At 32.7% G+C, this 19373-nt stretch overlaps 1 protein-coding gene across 1 annotated transcript in view; it reads right to left on the bottom strand.

Moving 5' to 3' along the window:
• Positions 1-14982, bottom strand: part of LOC145323936 (tyrosine kinase receptor Cad96Ca-like) — a 36633-nt gene extending 21651 nt beyond the window's left edge. The window contains exons 1-13 of the mRNA XM_080166539.1: positions 14803-14982; positions 12827-12891; positions 12154-12240; positions 11418-11506; positions 10964-11024; positions 9957-10057; positions 6832-7058; positions 6368-6453; positions 5255-5334; positions 4056-4118; positions 3164-3212; positions 2521-2592; positions 1977-2088 (exon numbers count right to left, since the gene is read on the bottom strand). Coding sequence (XP_080022665.1) covers positions 1977-2088; positions 2521-2592; positions 3164-3212; positions 4056-4118; positions 5255-5334; positions 6368-6453; positions 6832-7058; positions 9957-10057; positions 10964-11024; positions 11418-11506; positions 12154-12240; positions 12827-12891; positions 14803-14836 — 1126 coding nt within the window. The 5' untranslated portion in view covers positions 14837-14982. The remainder of the gene's footprint in view (positions 1-1976; positions 2089-2520; positions 2593-3163; positions 3213-4055; positions 4119-5254; positions 5335-6367; positions 6454-6831; positions 7059-9956; positions 10058-10963; positions 11025-11417; positions 11507-12153; positions 12241-12826; positions 12892-14802) is intronic.
• Positions 14983-19373: the final 4391 nt, after the last annotated feature.

Here is a 19373-nt window from a genome sequence, read left to right as displayed (position 1 = left end):
TATTTTGTTTTTTGTCTTTAATCAGTTACAAATATTATGGAAAAGGAAAAAAATTAAAGATTTAAATTTTATGAAGTAATTAAAAATATTTTTTTAATCTCCCTACTTTTGAATTGTTTGGTAAGAATTCTTTTGTTTGTTTTGAAAAATGGTCTGCTAATTTCTTATCTAATAGTGAGGTTTAGTGATGAGATTTAGCGAATTTAAACCCTTATCTACTTTACTACAAACCCTTTTTTATAATAGTTGAATCATCCCAAACATTCAAAACTTTTAAAGGTTTCGTGAATTAGTTGCGTGATTTTAATAGAATTGTTGATCAGAAAGAACTTCCCTTGTCCCTGGTTGTAGGGGGTTAAAGAATAAGAGGATATGTATATTAAATTAAATGGGCAATCGAAAACAATATTTCGTCCAACTTAAAAATTAAAAACGTCTATCTTTCTAGAATAAGAATATTTATTTCATATTTAGTCACAAATAATTCAAAACAATAATATAAGCAAAAACAATTTTGGACTATAATTTCCCAAAGCAAGCAGCTTCTATTATAACCCAGCCAGAAAGTCGAGTTACTATCGATCTACAATTGCTTGCGATGTAGTAGAGTAATCTCGCGCGAGTTCTTACGATATCGCTAAATAATCGCCCTATTCACATCGACGATATCATACGATAAATGGTCGAAAAGGTACTTACAGCTGCGCGATACACCCACGAAATCTTATGCAATATCGTACGGCTCGTAAGCGATATCGTGCCAAAATCGTGAATAAAAAGTACATTTAAAAAATATTTAACATCATGTCGTTTTATTGTAAATATTTTATGTAATTAAGAGGTTGCATAAAGAATCCATTTCATACTGTGCATGCAGAGAGAGAAAGAGAGAGTGAGAGAGTGACAGAGAGAGACATGGTGTAAAGAGAAACTATTCTCTGTGACCTTCTATTTAATGTATTCTTTTCAAAAGATTTCAATGAACAGTATTGTTATATCTATCATACTGAATGGCAATGATTTAAGGAATATTAAGACTCACATTTAAAAATGTTGTTATTTAGAAAAAAAACTTTTTAAAAATACTTTTATCTGTAATATTAAACATAAACACATTATGACAATTTTAGTTATCAGTTTTAAATTTATTTTGTTTGACAACAGAAAAAATGCAATATTTTTTTAAAAATAATGTGAAATTCTAGCGGCCAATTTATAAACTATATTTCTCACAGAATGATGTTGATTATATGTTGGTTGTGTGTCTGTTTCTAAGTGTGTGTTGACACACATAAAATGTTATTGTTTACGATTTCTTAGGGAAATCGTGGTTGCCGCGATTTTTACTACAAAATCGAATTAATCCCTAGCGATTTTTTTCGATTTTTGCTATAAAATCTTAAATATGATTTTGGCGATAAAATACTACATATCGGATGCGAGTTTCCTTACGACGTTTCTAGCTGGGTTTAGATTAAACTTCACCGAAAAATACCTTAAAAACATTCCAACTCTGTACTCTAAAACTAAAATAGCCAAAAGACACCACGAACTATGTGACGAAAACTTATAAAAAAGAAAACCAATAATTTTTTACAAACCAGGTAAAGTATCTTTTTTGTTGGGGGGGAGGGGAAAGGGGGATAAATTGGCTCCTGCCATTCCTCCCCACCCCCTAATAAGATTTTGTCAGGGATGGAAAGAGGAAAGTAGGCTGTTTATTTCACTGGTCCCCAAAGTCTTAGAATAACGTTTTCTTATTCGTTGGCTTAACAACCTTGAAAACTTTAATTAAATTTTGATTGGTTAGTTCATTTAGTTCAGTGTCCAAATCTTTCACCCACTCATTTTAATCTACAGAAGAGTTAATTTTGTGTATCACCATGCCATTAAGGATGTACATCAAATTATCGGCCTTGTCTTATACCTTTAAATCCCTGGATTTTGTAACCCCCCATTGCCCCCCCTCCCTTTACCTGTATCGGTGCAGCAGCCAATAAGCTTGACAACATTAGGATGGGGGTCTAGAATTTTCATGAGAGCCAGCTCTTGTATCAAATCCTGCTTGTCTTTCTCTGAAGCTGACTCCTACAATAAAATAGTGTGTGTGTGAGAGAGAGAGAGAGAGAGAGAGAGAGAAAGAGAGAGAGAGAGAGAGATAGATAGAGAGAGAGAGAGAGAGAGAGAGAGAGAGAGAGAGAGAGAGAGAGAGAGAGAGAGAGAGAGAGAGAGAGAGAGAGAGAGAGAGAGAGAGAGAGAGAGAGAGAAAGAGAGAAAAAGAGAGAGACAATGTAAAAATCTATAACGAAATAAGAAGTAAAACGAAGACCTACATTTTACATGAAATACAATGCTATAGGTAATAGCAAACTGCATAAGTTAGAGATTTTACACAATCTAGAGTTTTACTTTCTCACTAGAGCTGGATATTTAAATCATTTTAATGGTGATTTAAAGATCCAGCTTAGCAAACTTACTTAAATTATATAGTAGCTGCGCTACTTATAAAAACAACTATACCTTTAATGTTTTGATAGCAACAGTTATGCTGCCTTGATTTCCAAGTATATTTACTGCCTCTGCCTTCCACACCTTAAATATAATTTGTATGTCTAGTAAGATCTCAAATACAAAAGGATCTTTCCACAATTTCAGATATTTTTTTTTAGTTTTTAGACTACTTTAAATACAATACAATCCCATGATATATATGGTTACCCATAATATTCTTATCAGATAAAAAAATAATATTTGCAGTAAATTTTTGGTATGTCCCGACAGAACTTGGTCCATATTTTACAAAAAATATTAACCTGGCAAGAGTCAAATTTTTTAAAGGTATCTCCTTTGGAGAAAAAATTAGGCTCGCTACTCACTGGTGAGGCAAAATTATTTTTGTGAAAAATCCTTCAAAATCTACAAAAATTAAACTAAATCTTATGTTAATAACCCTTTTTAATTTAATTTAATTTTTGTAGATTTTTTATGCGATTTTGGAGGACTTTTCACAAAAATAATTTTGTCTTACCAGCGAGTAGCAGGCCTAATTTTTTTGAAAGAATCCACCTCAGGTTGTTAAAATTTGACAACTCCTAAAGACAAATCAAATTCAAGACATAACTAGACCCGTAAAAATTCTTAAGGTTTAAAAAGTTGATCATACCTGTCCAAAACAGCCCTCTCCTAGTATGCCAGAAATTTTAAGATGATGCCTGAAAATAAATATAAATAAATTATAATTCAAATATTGCTTCGAAACCAATTAATATCTAGTGGATTAGAACCGGTCCATCATGTATACAGCATCGTATTACAGACAGTTTACAATAATAAACATAAAATCAATACCTTTTTAGCCCGGACCTTTTAAACAGGTTTGAATTCTATAAGTTTTATTTTACTATCCACGGAAAATGATCAATTTTAGAAAATATCTCCATTGAAATGACTATTAATTAATTCCATATACATGGGTAGCTCCGGGAGACTCCCATTCTATTGTTGTATCAAGCACTGTGTCATATCCATCTATCTATCCATATATCTATCCATCTATCTATCCATCTATCTATCCATATATCTATCCATCTATCTATCCATCTATCTATCCATCTATCTATCCATCTATCTATCCATCTATCTATCCATCTATCTATCCATCTATCTATCCATCTATCTATCCATCTATCTATCCATCTATCTATCCATCTATCTATCCATCTATCTATCCATCTATCTATCCATCTATCTATCCATCTATCTATCCATCTATCTATCCATCTATCTATCCATCTATCTATCCATCTATCTATCCATCTATCTATCCATCTATCTATCCATCTATCTATCCATCTATCTATCCATCTATCTATCCATCCATCTATCTATCCATCTATCTGTCCATCTGTCCATCTGTCCATCTGTCCATCTGTCCATCTGTCCATCTGTCCATCTGTCCATCTTTTTATCTGTCTATCTGTTTATCTGTCTATATGTCTATCTGTTTATCTGTCTATATGTCTATCTGTCTATCTATCCATCTATCTATCTCATACCTAGGTAACTCCCAAGGGTCAGTAGACTCCCATTCTGCTGTTGTATCGAGCACTGTGTCATAGCTAGAAATAAAATATAGTGTAAGTAGCTCCTAAACTATACATAGCACATGAATGGTTTTTATACATTCAAAAACTAGATCTTATGACAGTTCTAATGGTGTATAAACAATTTTGTTGTGTTCAGCACTGTGTCATAGCTGAAAATAAAATCCAGTTTGATTTATTTATTTATAGCAACAAAAACATTATTTTTATTTAAGCAGGGCTATATTTAACCGACATACCATTGACAGAAATTAGCTATGAATAAAATACAGTGTGTTTATTTAAATGAACAAAAGCATTACCCACCTACCATTGACAGAACTTAAAAACCAATATATCATTTTCTTCATAAGCGTAGGTCATTTTGCTTCAGAAAAATATTTAGCAGTTTTTAACAAATTAAGCTCTAAAAACCGGTTTTTCCAGAGTGCCTTATTTTTGGAGATTAATAGATTATGTTAAATTTAAAGGGTATGCAAAAAATGCGTACATTTTCAAACTTTAAAATATTTTATTTTGATACAAAATGTCCCAAGCTAATGAGATGAGATATTGACTATTAACTTTTACCAATGGTAAGTGAGTTTAATAAAGTAATGCTTTTGTATAAAAAATTATATTAAATTTTAACTCTACCCCAATCAACAATATTAGAATTAAATCTTTAATAAGAATTCATTTATATCAAAATTAAAAACGATAGTATGTAAAATTCTGCCTTTAATGGAATGTGTATATTGTGGAGGAAAAAGGTATGTTGATGAAATTTTTGTGTATGGAATGAAGTATGGTATTAATGACAATAAAATCATTATAGGGGCCTAGTTATTGAAATTAACAGAAAATTCGATTCTTCAAGGCATTACCGACAATCTAACGGACAAAGTGGACAATACTATACATGCTTATGACATAATTGTGAATTATAATATTTAATTAAAGAACATTTCTGGGGACTTTCAAAGTATCAGACGAAGCCAAAAACCCTTATTGAAAAAAGTTGCTGCGGTGCAACTCAATATAAACTAATATAAGGTAGCAAACAAATCAACAAAAAACTGTCCCCTCTTTATTAAAAATAAGGGGGGGGGGGGGGGCAGGAAGGGTTTTAGTGTTTGACAAGGCAATCAAAGGGAAACCACCAAAATTACCTTTTAACAGGATTAACACTTGTACGTCGGGAGCTCTGGAGGTCTGTGATTTCTGTACGCGTTGACAAGGTTGTCATTGCCTGAAAGATAAATAATTACTGAGACGATATTTATCTATAATACAAAGTAGGACGATGTCAGTCAGTCTAAAGCCTAAGATCTCAGTAACCACTGAACCGATTAGGCTCTGCAGGTTGTGTGATTTCTGTACGGGTTGACAAAGTTGTCATGGCCTGAAAGATCAACAATTTATCAGATTACTGGTAAGATTAGGTCACATAGATATTTCCTTATATAAAAGTAAGTATAAAAGTAATATGATGTTTGTCTGTATGTGTGTCTGTTCGTCAGGAGTTCTGTGATGTTTGTACGCGTTGACAAAATTGTCATTGCCTGAAAGATAAATAATTACTAAGACGATTAGGTAAAATAGGTCTATCTATAATACAAAGTAACATGATGTCTATCTGAGCTGTGTTTGTGTGCCTATCTATGTACAGCGAAGGATATTGTTAACTCCCAGACTGCTTAGACTCCTTAGACTCCTTTCCCTGATAAAAAATATCCCCACCCCCCAAAAAATATAAATTTTCTTTCTATTTTTAGATAATAACAAGGATGACAACATCCAAAAAAGCGAAGCAATGAAACGGTATGACAAACGGACATTAACACTTGTATAATTTCACCCCCAGGGGGGAACCTTCCCCTTTTTTATGAAATTCGAATTTGACATATTGCTGAAAAAATAGTCTGAGAACACTTTTAAAGGTATCAATAGTCTTATATTTATGAATAGAATGGGTTAAAATAGCGCGCCAAAAAATTTTGCATCTTGAGTCGGCCTATTGTATAGTGTCAGAACTGAATTATCAGAATATAGATGTATAAGAGTCGAAGCAAAATTGTAAGTAAATTTGTTTAAAAACTGCTTGATATAGGATAATATTTATGGACATACTTACATTTTTAGGACGTGATTATAGAGTTGATTCGCTTATAACATTATACTTTGTTGTCCCAGGAATCAATATACCAAAAATCAGATCAATCGGATAATTAGATCACATAAAAATCTATTATTAAAAAAAGTAAAAAAATCAACATGTTTACCTCCATTTTGAGTTCTCCACGATTCTTGCAGCATGCCTGTAGTTCTTTCCGCTTCCACAGGGCTAGGAAAATTATCACAATGGCGACTAAAATTAAATTTTATTTAGTAAACAGTTGTGAATACAATATTACAATATTACAACATCAGAAAAAGCAAAATTAACAAATATAGACTCATTTTTATAAAAAGAGCCAATGTGTAAAAATAATTTAATTCCTGCGATTGCTTTAAGAACAGGATACCTAATTAATATGATTATATTTTAGACTAAAGAATCCCTGATTTATAGGCTATCCTGAGAACTTTTATAAGATTGGAATCGGCATAAAAAAATGGTTACCTAAGAATGTTACAGCAATATTGGCCTGCATATCATCCTCCTTTTGTGTATTATCATTGGGGATGTACCATTAACTTATTGGCCATTGTTCTATCCCTTTAGATCATTGTATGAAATGATTACCTAAGAATGTGACAACAATAGCAATGATGGCCTGCATATCATCATCCTTACTGTCATCAGCGACACTTTCTGTTGTAGTTGTAGAATTCTCGTTGCCAGCATTTTTACCAGAATCTTCGTTACCAGCAATCTTGCCAGTTATTTCAGCTTTCTCTGGTTCTTTGGTTGATGCTTCGTTTATTAGCTCTTCAGTACTTCGGGTGGGATACACAGAAGGGGGCCCAGTTCTGAAATTTATACAACTAAAATTAGAGAAAAACAATAGAGGAGAAAGTGGTTAAATAATTATTTTGTTTATTTACACCCCGTTGACCCTTTAATTGGGTCTTTGAATATCAGCCAATAGTGTCGGAGTATTAACACAGCTTAGTCGCTACAAAAATAAAGTACACAACTCTGGATCCAATTATATGTTTAAATGTATTCAATTAAATAAAGTATTAGGATTGTTTATTTGTTAGTAGCTTATGATTTATAAGTACCAAGCCAATTTAAGGTTTAGATTTTCTATTTTCCCTACCCCTTTATATGTAAAACTCCTAAATGCTAGGGGTGCAGCTACTAGTAGATTATAAGATACCAGCAAATGAATAGGGAGATTTAGGAAGATATAAAAAAAAATTAAGTTAAAGTTTTCAAAACGTGAAAAAAATTATTTAAAAAAGAATGTAGCTGGACAAAGTGTCTCAAAATAAGCCTTGTGACGTCATAAAAATGAAGGATTATACACATCTTTTTTAGGGGTTTTCTTTCCCAATTCTCCTATCATTTCCCTTGTTTTTATGAAGTCACATGGCTGATTTTTGAGACACTTAGTCAAGCTACAAAAGAATATATAGTATAAAACAAATTAACACAATATATTTTCTTTATCTAAACAAGGATAACAACATCCATAAAAGCGAAGCACTGAAACGGTAGGACAAACGGACATTAACACTTGTATAGTGTCAGAACTGCATAATCAGAAAAAAAATGTTTAAGAGTCGAAGCAATATTGCAAGAACATTTGTTGGAAAAACTGCTCGATACAGGACAATGGTTATGGACAATGACATACTTACAATTTTAGGACTTGATTATATAGTTACTTCGCTTATAATAATGTACTTTGTTGTCCCAGGAATCAATATACCAATAATTAGATCAATCGGATATTAAGATCACATAAAATTTGTGGTTAAAAAAGTAAAAAAATCAAAATGTTTAAAATGAACGTACGGACATTCTGGTAATGATTATAGAGTTGCTACGCTTTCTAAATCGTCCCTAACTACTAAAGGAATGACCATGCAAAGTTTGAAATCGATAGGACAATTCTAACATGCATAAGTTAACGAAAAAAGCTATCCGTTCCAGACGTACGGACGGACCGACACTGATTATAAAAAAAGCTTCGCTTTTAACAAAGACATTGAAAAAGATTTAAAGAAACAACAGACTATTAATAATAGAAAATAAGAAGAAAAAAAACTGAATATATTGAAAATATGTGCATTTGAGTTTAATCAAACAAAAGTAATATAATTATTCTAGTCCATTTGTCATAATCAACCCATTCATAAAAAAAACAATATAAAAAATGTTCAAAGTATTTAAAGGATAGAAACTAATAAATATAAGATATGGTTTTCAGTAATAGTTCAGAACCATTTTTATTGTGAAAAAGATGTAAGTTATAAGGCAAAATAATAGTTATTTATCGCATCATATTAAAGATAGCGGATATTAAAGCTAGTTTTGTTAGCCCCGATGGGCCGAAGACACGGGCTAACAAAATTGATATTAATATTATATTTTTCCCATCAACAAGAAGTTCCTCTCAATTTATTTTATCACCCGCGGAAAGCTGTCTGTAATATGATGCGATAAATAACTATTTCCACAATGAAATGAAATCTACTCTGTAGAATTATTCATATACACATGGACAAAGTTATTTATAGAATAGATGGATGGGACAATTGAATATAAATTAATGCGCATCCTCAATGATGATAAACAAAATTAAAAGTTCAGTAAATCAAAATTATTGGCTGGAAAGTTTGAACACTACTAGTTTTCAACAAACCAATCAAGATTTAATAAAAGTACCCAAAGTTTTAAGCCAACGGTGGGGAGAGTTCGAGTTCAATTCTCCATGTGTTGACTCTTCGCAATAATAATCACACAACTTCCCCTGGTTGTGTACGAAGGGGATTATTGAGTAAGTTTGGATACTCAATAGTCACGTACATAATATCAGTACTTCCCTTATCCCAAGCTCCTCTGCGGAGAGCGTCATTCATTACGGTTACTTAATTTGGGACACCTGCCATACTCGGCGAGGGTTAGGTAATAATGAGTAGCTCTCATGAGATAGCGGGTCAAGTCATAATGTGCTTGAACGTGGAGCTTGATAGCCCTAGTGGCTAAACAAAAGTGTCTCAACCTACTCCATGACTACTTAGGTCCAAACCCTACGAAACTATGGCTAATCAATCAATCAATAATCACGTTCTGTCATTGTTTAGATTTTTGGGGGTTGATGCTGGATCAAGATTGAATTGTACAAAGTAACAGGGTACATACTTTTCTAAAGTGATGATTTTGGCAGGGACAAGGGAAGGCTATTCTGGCAAAAAATGCTTTAGAGCTGATTTCATAGATTTCCAGTTAAAACTAGATGATGAGATTAAGCAACTTTTGGCAGAATTTGATACGAAACTCAAGCATTATTTTGTCTGTTTTTGCTTACTTTACCACGAGAAATGATTTTCAGAGTTTAGTACTATGTTCAGTTTTGAGATAAATGAACAGATATTAAGCTTTTTACATGTTTTGATATTTTATCTAAACCCTAGACTAATCGTAAATTATATGTTAAAAAGTGAATAAAATTTATTGAAAATCCCAAGAAGTCCCTGTGTTTCTGGTCACCAAATATTTAATAAATGCGTTTTCTCTTTGAGTCATTAGTTGGATTAAAAACTTTGATTAATTTATCAAAGCTTAATTTGTTGGTGTAAACTACCTGTGCCAATAATTTAAATCTACAGAAAGGCTACATTTGTTTATTATAATTAGGGGCGAACACCATTTTATAGTTTATTGTCGTATCCCTTAAAATCCCTGAAAATACTTACGTGGATGTGAGATCTTCGAGTTTAAAATTTTCATTAAATGGCGGTTCAACATTGATGTTAACTTCTGTGACGAACACATGTGTAACTTTTTCAAATTGTACCTAACAAAATAAGTATAATTAGTAGGGTGGGTCGATTTTGGACATTTTTTTTCTGAGGCCAAAGCAGGGATCTGCAAATGATTTGTATGAGTATAATACACCTCTAGATGATTTAAAATTTATTCTAAGTCTTAAAACCGATGACGACCAGACATTCAATTGTATAGCTATTTGTAAATGGGAGTCAATTTTTTTTTGAACCAGAACTATGGCTTCATAGTGCTCTTAGGAAAGGCATTGAGGAGTAGAATCAGGAACTTTTGACCGTTTCAAAAAATCTCGTTCCTAGCCTGAGAAAATCTAAAAAACCTTTAAAGATTAGACAATTCTCAATGAACCTTAAAAAATTGTGGTTTTTTAGTGATTTATAAGGCTAGGAACGAGATACTTTGAAGGGGACAAAAGTTCCTGATTCAGCTCCTCAAGGCCTTTCCAGGGAGCACCACGAAGCCAAAGTTCTGATTCAAATTTTTTTTTTGAATGTCGTCTTTGTATATTAATAAGTAATGAAATATATTTTTCAGTGGTCGCGTTCTAAAACTCAATTTTTTAAAATTCTCTTTCGGTCAGAAATGTTTTTAAGGTTAATTTTATCTGTTGCATATCCCCTCTTTGTCTAATTTCGATATGAACCCGCCCTAATAGTTAGTGCTTACGCCTCTAGAAAACTCTAGAAATACTTAGAGGGGGGGAGGGGGGGGGAATTCGAACCTTCCCCCTCCCCACCATTTTTAATAAAATTTTTAAAAAAGTATAGAAAAAAATATGATTATTCTTTTTGTAGGGTATGGGTGTGGAATGTGGAACAAATAATCTGGAACAGCCAAGACTCAGTGATGTACAGAGATAGCTTAAAATAAGTGTTTTTTGCGCATTTATGTGCACTGCGACGTAATTGCAACAAACCTTAATTGCTAGGCCTAGACCATCGTCTACTTGAAAATTTCCTGCCAGCGGCTTTGACAATCTAAATAGAAAGAATTTAGTAAAACTAAGGACGTTCAAGCTTTTTTATTGGGGAGAGTCCAAGCTTTCTATATCTGGGAGGGGGGGTGGTGGTAAAATAAGAAATTTAAAATAAAAAACAAGGACGTTCAAGCTTTCTTATTTCTGGGAGGGGTAATCTTTATATCATAGAGGCAAGGACGTGCAAACTTTTTTTGGGGGGCGGAGGGGTGATCACTCCTTTACCCCCCCCCCCCTTCTTTGGACGTCCCCAAGTAAAACTTTACTTCATTTATAGACATACATAACTCTTAGAAATATATAAATTAATTTGTAAAAGTCTTACATATTTCTTACTTTATAAAATACTAATTAAAACGAATATAAATTAGTATAACAGTAAAAATTAACTTACACGACTATATAATGTTTCTCTAGTGAATTACTTTTAGTAGAATAGGGCTCAAGTTTGAAATATCCAGCACCATCCTTTTGACCTGGAAACTGAAAAGAATAAGAAAGATTAAGGGTGTGCACAAAAAATGTGGATCTTTTTAAATTCAAATTGCGCAGCTTGTGTTAATAGATGAATAATGTTTTGGATACCGTTAGAACCGCTATATGCGCTAGTTTTTGTAAATATAAGAATGATTTCTGTGCTACATATAGTTTAGGAGGTATGTGGTAAAATGTCCCAACTGACTAAAACTTTTTTCAACTTTTCTCACATTTTTCAACGTTACTCCTAAACTACAACTAGAGCATACAATTTTTTCTACTATTAACTTGAGATGCGCAATTTGAATTTGAACAAAGATGATAACATCCACAAAAGCGAAGCTCTGAAATGGAAGGACAAATGAAAAATAACACTTGTAGAGTGTAAGAACTGAACAAGCATAATATTAATGCATAAGTCAAAACAAAATTGTAAGTAAATTTGTTGCAAAACTGCAAAACTGTTTTGACGTATTTTCACAGTAGCTATTCCCCTATTTTTAGCCCATGCGGGGGGCTCTAACCCTGTGGGACAATCACCTGACTTAATTTAATCTAACCTAAAATAACTTATCAAAATCTACTGTAAAAATACGACTAAACGCCCCTTAAGAGGCGTTGCCCCGAAAGGGACTATACCCCTATCATCTTACCAGATTCGACAGTGGTTCAACAGATGGTTTAAAATTTTCATTCTCATTTGCTAGCCTTACTGCAAAGGTTGTTACATGCCAGCCAACCTAAAAAGAATAAAATCATAATAAGTTACTAGCGGTTACGCCCCTAGAGGCCTCTAGTGGCCCTTGAAGGTGGGGACAGTCGACCCACTCCACTTTAGATTTTAGTTTTATAAAGTAAACTTTTTTTTGTAGGGAGTAATTTTTTTTCTTGGGGACGGTTATGGTACCCTCCCCCAATATAGTTATAACCCTTTCCAGGCCCTGTGAGAAGCTACACTGCAAAGGAGAACCATATTGGTTCAGTGGTTAGCAAGATCCTTAGCTACAGACAAAAAAACCTAACTACTTTATATTATAGGATAGTAGATTCCTGTGATCTTAAGAGATAAGACAATAGGCTAATACCATGATTTGCCCCCCCTATTAAAAAAAGAATAATCGGCTTTCTCCTCTTATAAACATTTTTTTCAATTAACTACTATTTTAGGTTAGGTTAGTTTAGGTTTTAAGCTAGCGAGCCGAGCCCTAGGCAGGCAAGTGGGCCAAGCGCTGTTGCTAGGCAGGCAAGGGTGCCGAGCGCCGCGGCCAGAGTTCATAAATCTGTTTTTTTTTTGGGGGGGGGATATTACCGAATAATCCTACTTACTGGTTTATCGATAGGAATCTTCCAATATGTTGATAGCTGTCGTATTCCTTCTTGACCACTGCATCCTAAATATTGAAACAAAATGTAATGAAGTTAAAACAGGTATCTAAAGGGATAAGACAATGGTTGATAAATCGATCTACATACCCAATGATGCTACATAGAACTATCCCCTCTGTAGATTAAAATTAGTGGTTAAAACGTTTGAACAGTCAACTTAATAAACCAACCAATCAAAATTCCGTAAAAGTCCCCAAAGTTGCCTAGCAAACGAGTAAGAAAACGTCATTGTCATACTTTGGGGACTAGTGTAATAAACACCCCATTGTCCCTTCTACCTGAGTTAAACTGAGGAAAATATTTAAAATTAAACTTCTCTTGATTTACCCGCAAGTTGTATTTTCCACCCACCCACTCACATTTATCACCATTGCTACTAAAGTACAATCAGCACAAAGATGGTATTTATATTTCCAAAAAACTAGATCTCATAGCGGTTCCATTTGAATTTTGAGACTGTTTTAGCCTATATTCTAATTTTCGAATATAGTTCCCTTGGATGTAGGTGGAGCAACCACTAGTTATTACAAATAGCAAAATAATCGTTCTTAATCCTACTAAAGTAGTAAGTTTTCTTGTCTGAAGGTTAAGATCTCAATAATTGCAGAACCGATTCATCTTTTTTTAGGCAAGCTTCACATAAAGCTTCTGTGATGGTTTGAAGCCATTCTATTTTTAGAGGTAAGTCTTGAGATGGTTTTAAGCTATTTTTAGCCCCTTTATACCTTTAAAAATACAGAGTCTCTAGAGGCTAGAGGCGTAACCGCTAGCAACGTGCTATTTTAGCCTTTTAACCAAAGTAACTAAGAGATGGCTGTTTCAGAGATCTTAAGAGATAAGACAATAGACGATAAATAATGATAAACAAGTCCTGTGGATTAGAAATATTGTTAAAACTCTGTATTCGTATGGACAGAAGGGGGCTAACTTAAAGTCAACCCAAGACTTATTTAGATTAATTCCATCTCAAGATTTTAATAATGAAAAAAATTGCCTAAAACCATCACAGGTCTATGTGAATCTTACAAAAATATAGAACTCAATCGGTTCTTAAGTTTTTAAAATATCAAGCTTTAGTCAAAAGGCCCAATTTCCCCTACCTCCCTGAATCTTAATTATTAAAAGCGAAGCTTTTCTATAATTATGATAGGTCCATCCGTCCGTCCGCTCGTCCGTAACGGATAGCTTTATTCGATAATTTAGGCATGTTAGAATTGTCCTATAAATTTTAAACTTTGAATGGTGATACCTGTAGTAGTAAGGTACGATTTAGAAAGCGTAGCAAGTCTATAATAATTATCAGAATGTCCTTACGTCTATTTCAAACATGTTGATGTTTTACTTTTTTAACAACTAATTTTTATGTAATCTAATTATCCGATTGATCTGATTTTTGGTATACTGATTCCTGGGACAACAAAGAACAATATTATAAGCGAAGCAACTCTATAATCAAGTCCTAAAAGTGTAAGTATGTCCATTAACATTATTTTGTATCAGTTTTTCAACAAATTTACTTACTTGCTTCGACTCTTATTATACATTTATATTCTGATTATTCAGTTCTGACACTATACAAGTGTTAATGTCCGTTTGTCCTACCGTTTCAGTGCTTCGCTTTTATGGATGTTGTCATCGTTGTTATAATTTAATAATATATATGATACATATATCTTCATGAATAAATATTATTATTAAATATGGTATAGGTCATCTAAATGTCAAAAGTCAATCTAATAAAAAGTTTATGTTAAAAAAGTTTTTTTTACGCATATTTTTAATGGAAAATAATATTAATATTTAACTTAAAATACGAAGAAAAATACATTCATGTTACTTTATTAAGCTAATAAAACTTAATTTTTTTATTTTATAACAAAATCCCTAAAATTTATCATATTTTTATCTAGACCTACCTATAAAAAGTGCAGATATAAATAAAAGCCACATTTTTACCCCATTTTATTTTCACCATTTAGAAAAATTCGTCATAATTCACCATCATTATACATTAACATAAATTGGAAAATCCAAGACAATATCTGTCTGTTTGTCTGGCGTTAATATCACTTTTAAGATGGTACTAAGTTGGAAGAGTGAGATAGAGAGAGTGGGAAGGGGAATGCGCGAGCGTGCATACCGGCTAGCATAATTCTTATGGAATAGCATACATGTACTAGAAGCCAAGGATCTAAAGGGATAAGACAATGGCCAATATATTGACGTACAACCCCTGCGATGATGCACAAAATTACCCTTCTGTATATTACAATTAGTGGTTGATACGTTTCGATACTTAACTTTATGAGCCAACTAAACAAAATTTATCAAGTCCCCAAAGTTGTTAAGATAACGAATAGGAAAACGTTATTTAAAATTTGGGGACTAGTGTAAGAAAGAGCCCAATGGCTCATCTCTCCCTGGATAGAAGCAACACATAGTTGTCTTGGACTTTGGGTACTATAATCAACACAACTCTTCCTTTTTGCTAAGACTTTGGGTACTACACCAGAGTTTAAATACCCGTATTCCTTATTTTCAATTCATTAGAAGGTTAAATCATCAACTTTTATGTTCATAAAAAGTATAAATATTTTTTAATGGTAGGTTCATTAGAACACCTTATGCGCGTATGGTTGTCTACCTGCCTGCCACAACCAAAAACGCGCGTGCATATTACAGCAATTCGAAAAATAGCGCAACATATAATCGTTAATATTTGTGTTGATGTTCGTGTGGAAAATATTGGTAATATAATTGAATTTTCGGTGCTTTAATTCAAATCGCTTGATATCTTTACCTACATTTCCAATTTCAATTCTATGGGACTCTCTTAACCGTTACTTAACCTAACTTAACCTACAATAAAAGTACCTCTCAAAACTTTTTTTGTTTTTCTATACCCTTACTTAAACTTGAACAGTACTTATAATACACATATCTATCTATGTAAGTATACGTGCATTATTTAAGCATATTATTATATGCAAAAATATAAACATTATTAGCTACTTTATTATTGTTACAATTTCAGTTTTAAGTCTAATATAATGTATTTAATAAAAGAAAAAATATTTTGTTTTGATTTTAAAGGTAGAAATATGTATAATATAAATCTCACGCCCCCTTATTTCACGCACACGCACACAATTATACACGAGTGAGTGCGTGCGTTACACACACACACACATGAACACTCACACACACCCAGACACACACACACACATATTCAAGGTGTAATCTTCTCTCCCTGTTAGGATAGCGCGTAGCTGCTCTATTACTCTATTTGTCCGTCAATATCAGGCATCTAAAGGGATAAGACAACGGTCAAAAAATTCATTTACATCCTTTAGTCAAAATTACCCCTTCTGTAGATTACAATTAGTGGTTGAAACGTTTCGAAACTTAACTTAAAAAAACAACTAATTAAAATTCAATAAAAGTCCCCAAAGTTGTTAAGACTACGAATAAGAAAACGTTATAATAAACTTTGGGGACTAGTGTAATACAAAGCTTATTGTCACCTCTCTCTTTTTTAAATATCATACAAAATAGTAACTTTATACACTCAGGGATCTAAAGGGATAAGACCGTGAAAGCTAAAATTATGTAAATACCCCTGTTCTGATAAACAAAATTATTCTTTGTTAAAATCTAAATTATTGGTGGGATAGATTGTACCAAAAGTTTTTATCCAACGAATGAGATTAATTATATAACTTTGGGTATCAGTATAATTTAGAGTTTAAAGCTTAAGAAAGCTCCATAACCATTGAACCGATTTGGTTCTCTAATTTAGGTAAGCTTTACATTGGTCTGTAATGATTTTATGATAATTTTAAAAAAGATACAAGTCTTGAGATGGTTTAAAGCTATTTTCTAGCCTCCATCTGCACCGTCGAATTTATAGCCCCTAGCTGTTAGTAACTACTAAAAGGAAACAAATATTTCAAAGTCTTAATTGTCTTAAAATGAGCTTTGCTAGACTTTCTTCTTGTAAAAGAAAGTAAATTATTTTAATATTACCTATGATTTGTTTTGTTCTTGTTATTGATTTCTTTTACCTCAATTTAAAGAAGGAGGGTATTACACAATAATATCTAGTGGGTAATTTGGTAAAGAGTTATATTATATATGTATACTAGCGGCTTCGCCCCTAGCCTCTAGGGGCTTTGCCACAAGAGGTTTAATCTACCTATTTTTGTGTTATTTTGATTTAAAAGGAAATATAAAAAAAAATTCGGGGGGGGGGGGGTTTGAATTTGTTTTTGGGGGGTTGGGGGTGTCCCACCCCCCAAGAAAATAGCTTAAAACCATCCCAGGACCAGTAGGTATATTCCCTGAAGAGTAGAGCCCAATCGGTTCAGTAGTTACTGAGATCTTAAGCTTCAGACGGACAGACAGACGGACAGACGGACAGACAGACAGACAGACATTATAGATATGTATACTAGCGGCTGAGCCTCTAACATATAGGGGCTATAAATTCAATGGAAAGGGCTGAAAAATAACCTAACTAGATACCAAGACTTGAATATAAAAATAAAATAGACTGAAATCATCTCAGAACCTATGTTAAGCTTCCCTATATTTGGAGAACTCAATCAGTTTGGTAGATATTATTATTAAGAATATTGAAACAATTAAAAATAGATGATAAATAAGTATTAAAAAGTTTAGAAATTCCGAGTTGGTCGAAAATTTGATTATTTCCTGTTTTTATAGCGAAACTATTCTATTCCCATTACCTATGCAAAAATTTTTCGTGAAAAATCCTCCAATATCACATAAAAATCTACAAAATTAAATAAAATCTTATGTTCATAACATTAACCCTTCTATGATTTTGTTTATTTTTTGTGGATTTTTAATGTGATTTTAGTGGATTTTTCACGAAAACAATTTTGCCCCATTAAGCGATTAGTGGGGCAAACTTTTTTAAAGAATCCACCTCTGATTTACGACCACTTAACATCTGCATTTTATATAACTTTGAGTCTTTGACTTTATATCTATCTATGATTTTTTCCTCGCTACTTATGGATGTTGTCTTCCTTTTCAATTCTACAGAACTAAGAATCCGGATGTAGTAAAAGAAAATTGAAGATAAGTATCAAAACAGATTTGCTTGTAACAAATCCTTATTATAAAGTAACAGGATGGCTGTCTGTCTTTTTGTACCAAAGGATCTCGCTAACCGCTGGTTGGTTGGATATTATCTAGCTGGAAAAATGAAATATTGTGAATTAAAGACAAACAAACTAAGAATAGTCGGTTATGGAAAAATTTTCAAGTCCAAAATAAAATATTTGAAAACTTAAATATTGAGAAAAAAAATCCACCAAATATTCATAAGTGGACTACAGCTGTGAATAAAATATTCAATTTTATACAATTTATTGAGATTTATTCAAACGTGATAAAAAGAAAAAGATTTTCAGATTTTCATTCTTAGATTACTATAGACAATTATGATGTATTTTTTTAAATAGTTAGTTTTCAAGCAAAAGTTTTTATTTCCTATGATAGAAAATATAGGATGACTTTGCCTGTAGCTGTAAAAGGCTATCTCTATTATTTAGAGGATAGGATATGATTTAAAAATATCAACAAACCTCCAAGCGATCAATTTAAAGCTTTACTGAAAAAGTAGATCCAAAATATGATAGTTTCTATGTTCTTTTAATTCAAATATAAATTCAGACAGATTAAACCATTATTGAGTACTTTGTATGATGAGATGTTTATTACAATAGTCCCCAAAGTTTTACAATAACTTTTTATTATTTTTTGGCTAAACAACTTTGGGGGCGTTATTGAATTTCGATTGGTGGATTTATAAAGTTGAGTGTTCAAATATTTCAACCACTGATTTTATTCTACATGTAATTGTGTGTATCATGATTTGGGATAGTAGAGGATGTACACAACAACTTATTGGCTATTGTCTTATCCTTTTAATAGATCCCTGCTAAGACAAAAGCATGATTAATTTGTCTATTCTCTGAAAAGCAAACTATCTTGGACTATCTTTAGTCGGATGGGAAGATATAGTTTTATTTAAAGTAGCGAAGCTTCTCTATAATTTAAAATGTCCGTCTATTCACCTAATATCAACCAAAAACTTCAAAAAGTAATAAGAAAACAAAAAAAAATAAATAACGGATAACAATGTTAAGATTTTGACCTTGTGCCTAGCAATATACTTGAGTTATATTGTGGTATTCGGCAACCGTGAGCCATGCCTATGGCACCCCTGACCGGGGTTCGGGGAAGGGCCAAAGGCCCTCCCCCGAGTCCTGGGGAAGGGGTCTGCCGACCCCCTCCCTATGCCTAAAATTAATGATTGAATCTGACAGCCTTATTATGGTTAAGCTGTATTGTTAATTCCCCCCACCCTTCCCAGGGATGGGGGATCATTATTGCCCAAACTGACTATTGTATATGTATTATATTGCTTTTATTTATGATTATTTATTCCTATCTG

The sequence above is a fragment of the Acartia tonsa genome, chromosome 7 (assembly GCF_053477335.1).
Source record: "Acartia tonsa isolate MP-2025a chromosome 7, ASM5347733v1, whole genome shotgun sequence".
Lineage (NCBI taxonomy): Eukaryota > Metazoa > Arthropoda > Copepoda > Calanoida > Acartiidae > Acartia > Acartia tonsa.
The sequence above is the reverse complement of the archived record's forward strand: the minus strand, read 5'-3'. Positions and strand labels throughout refer to the sequence as shown.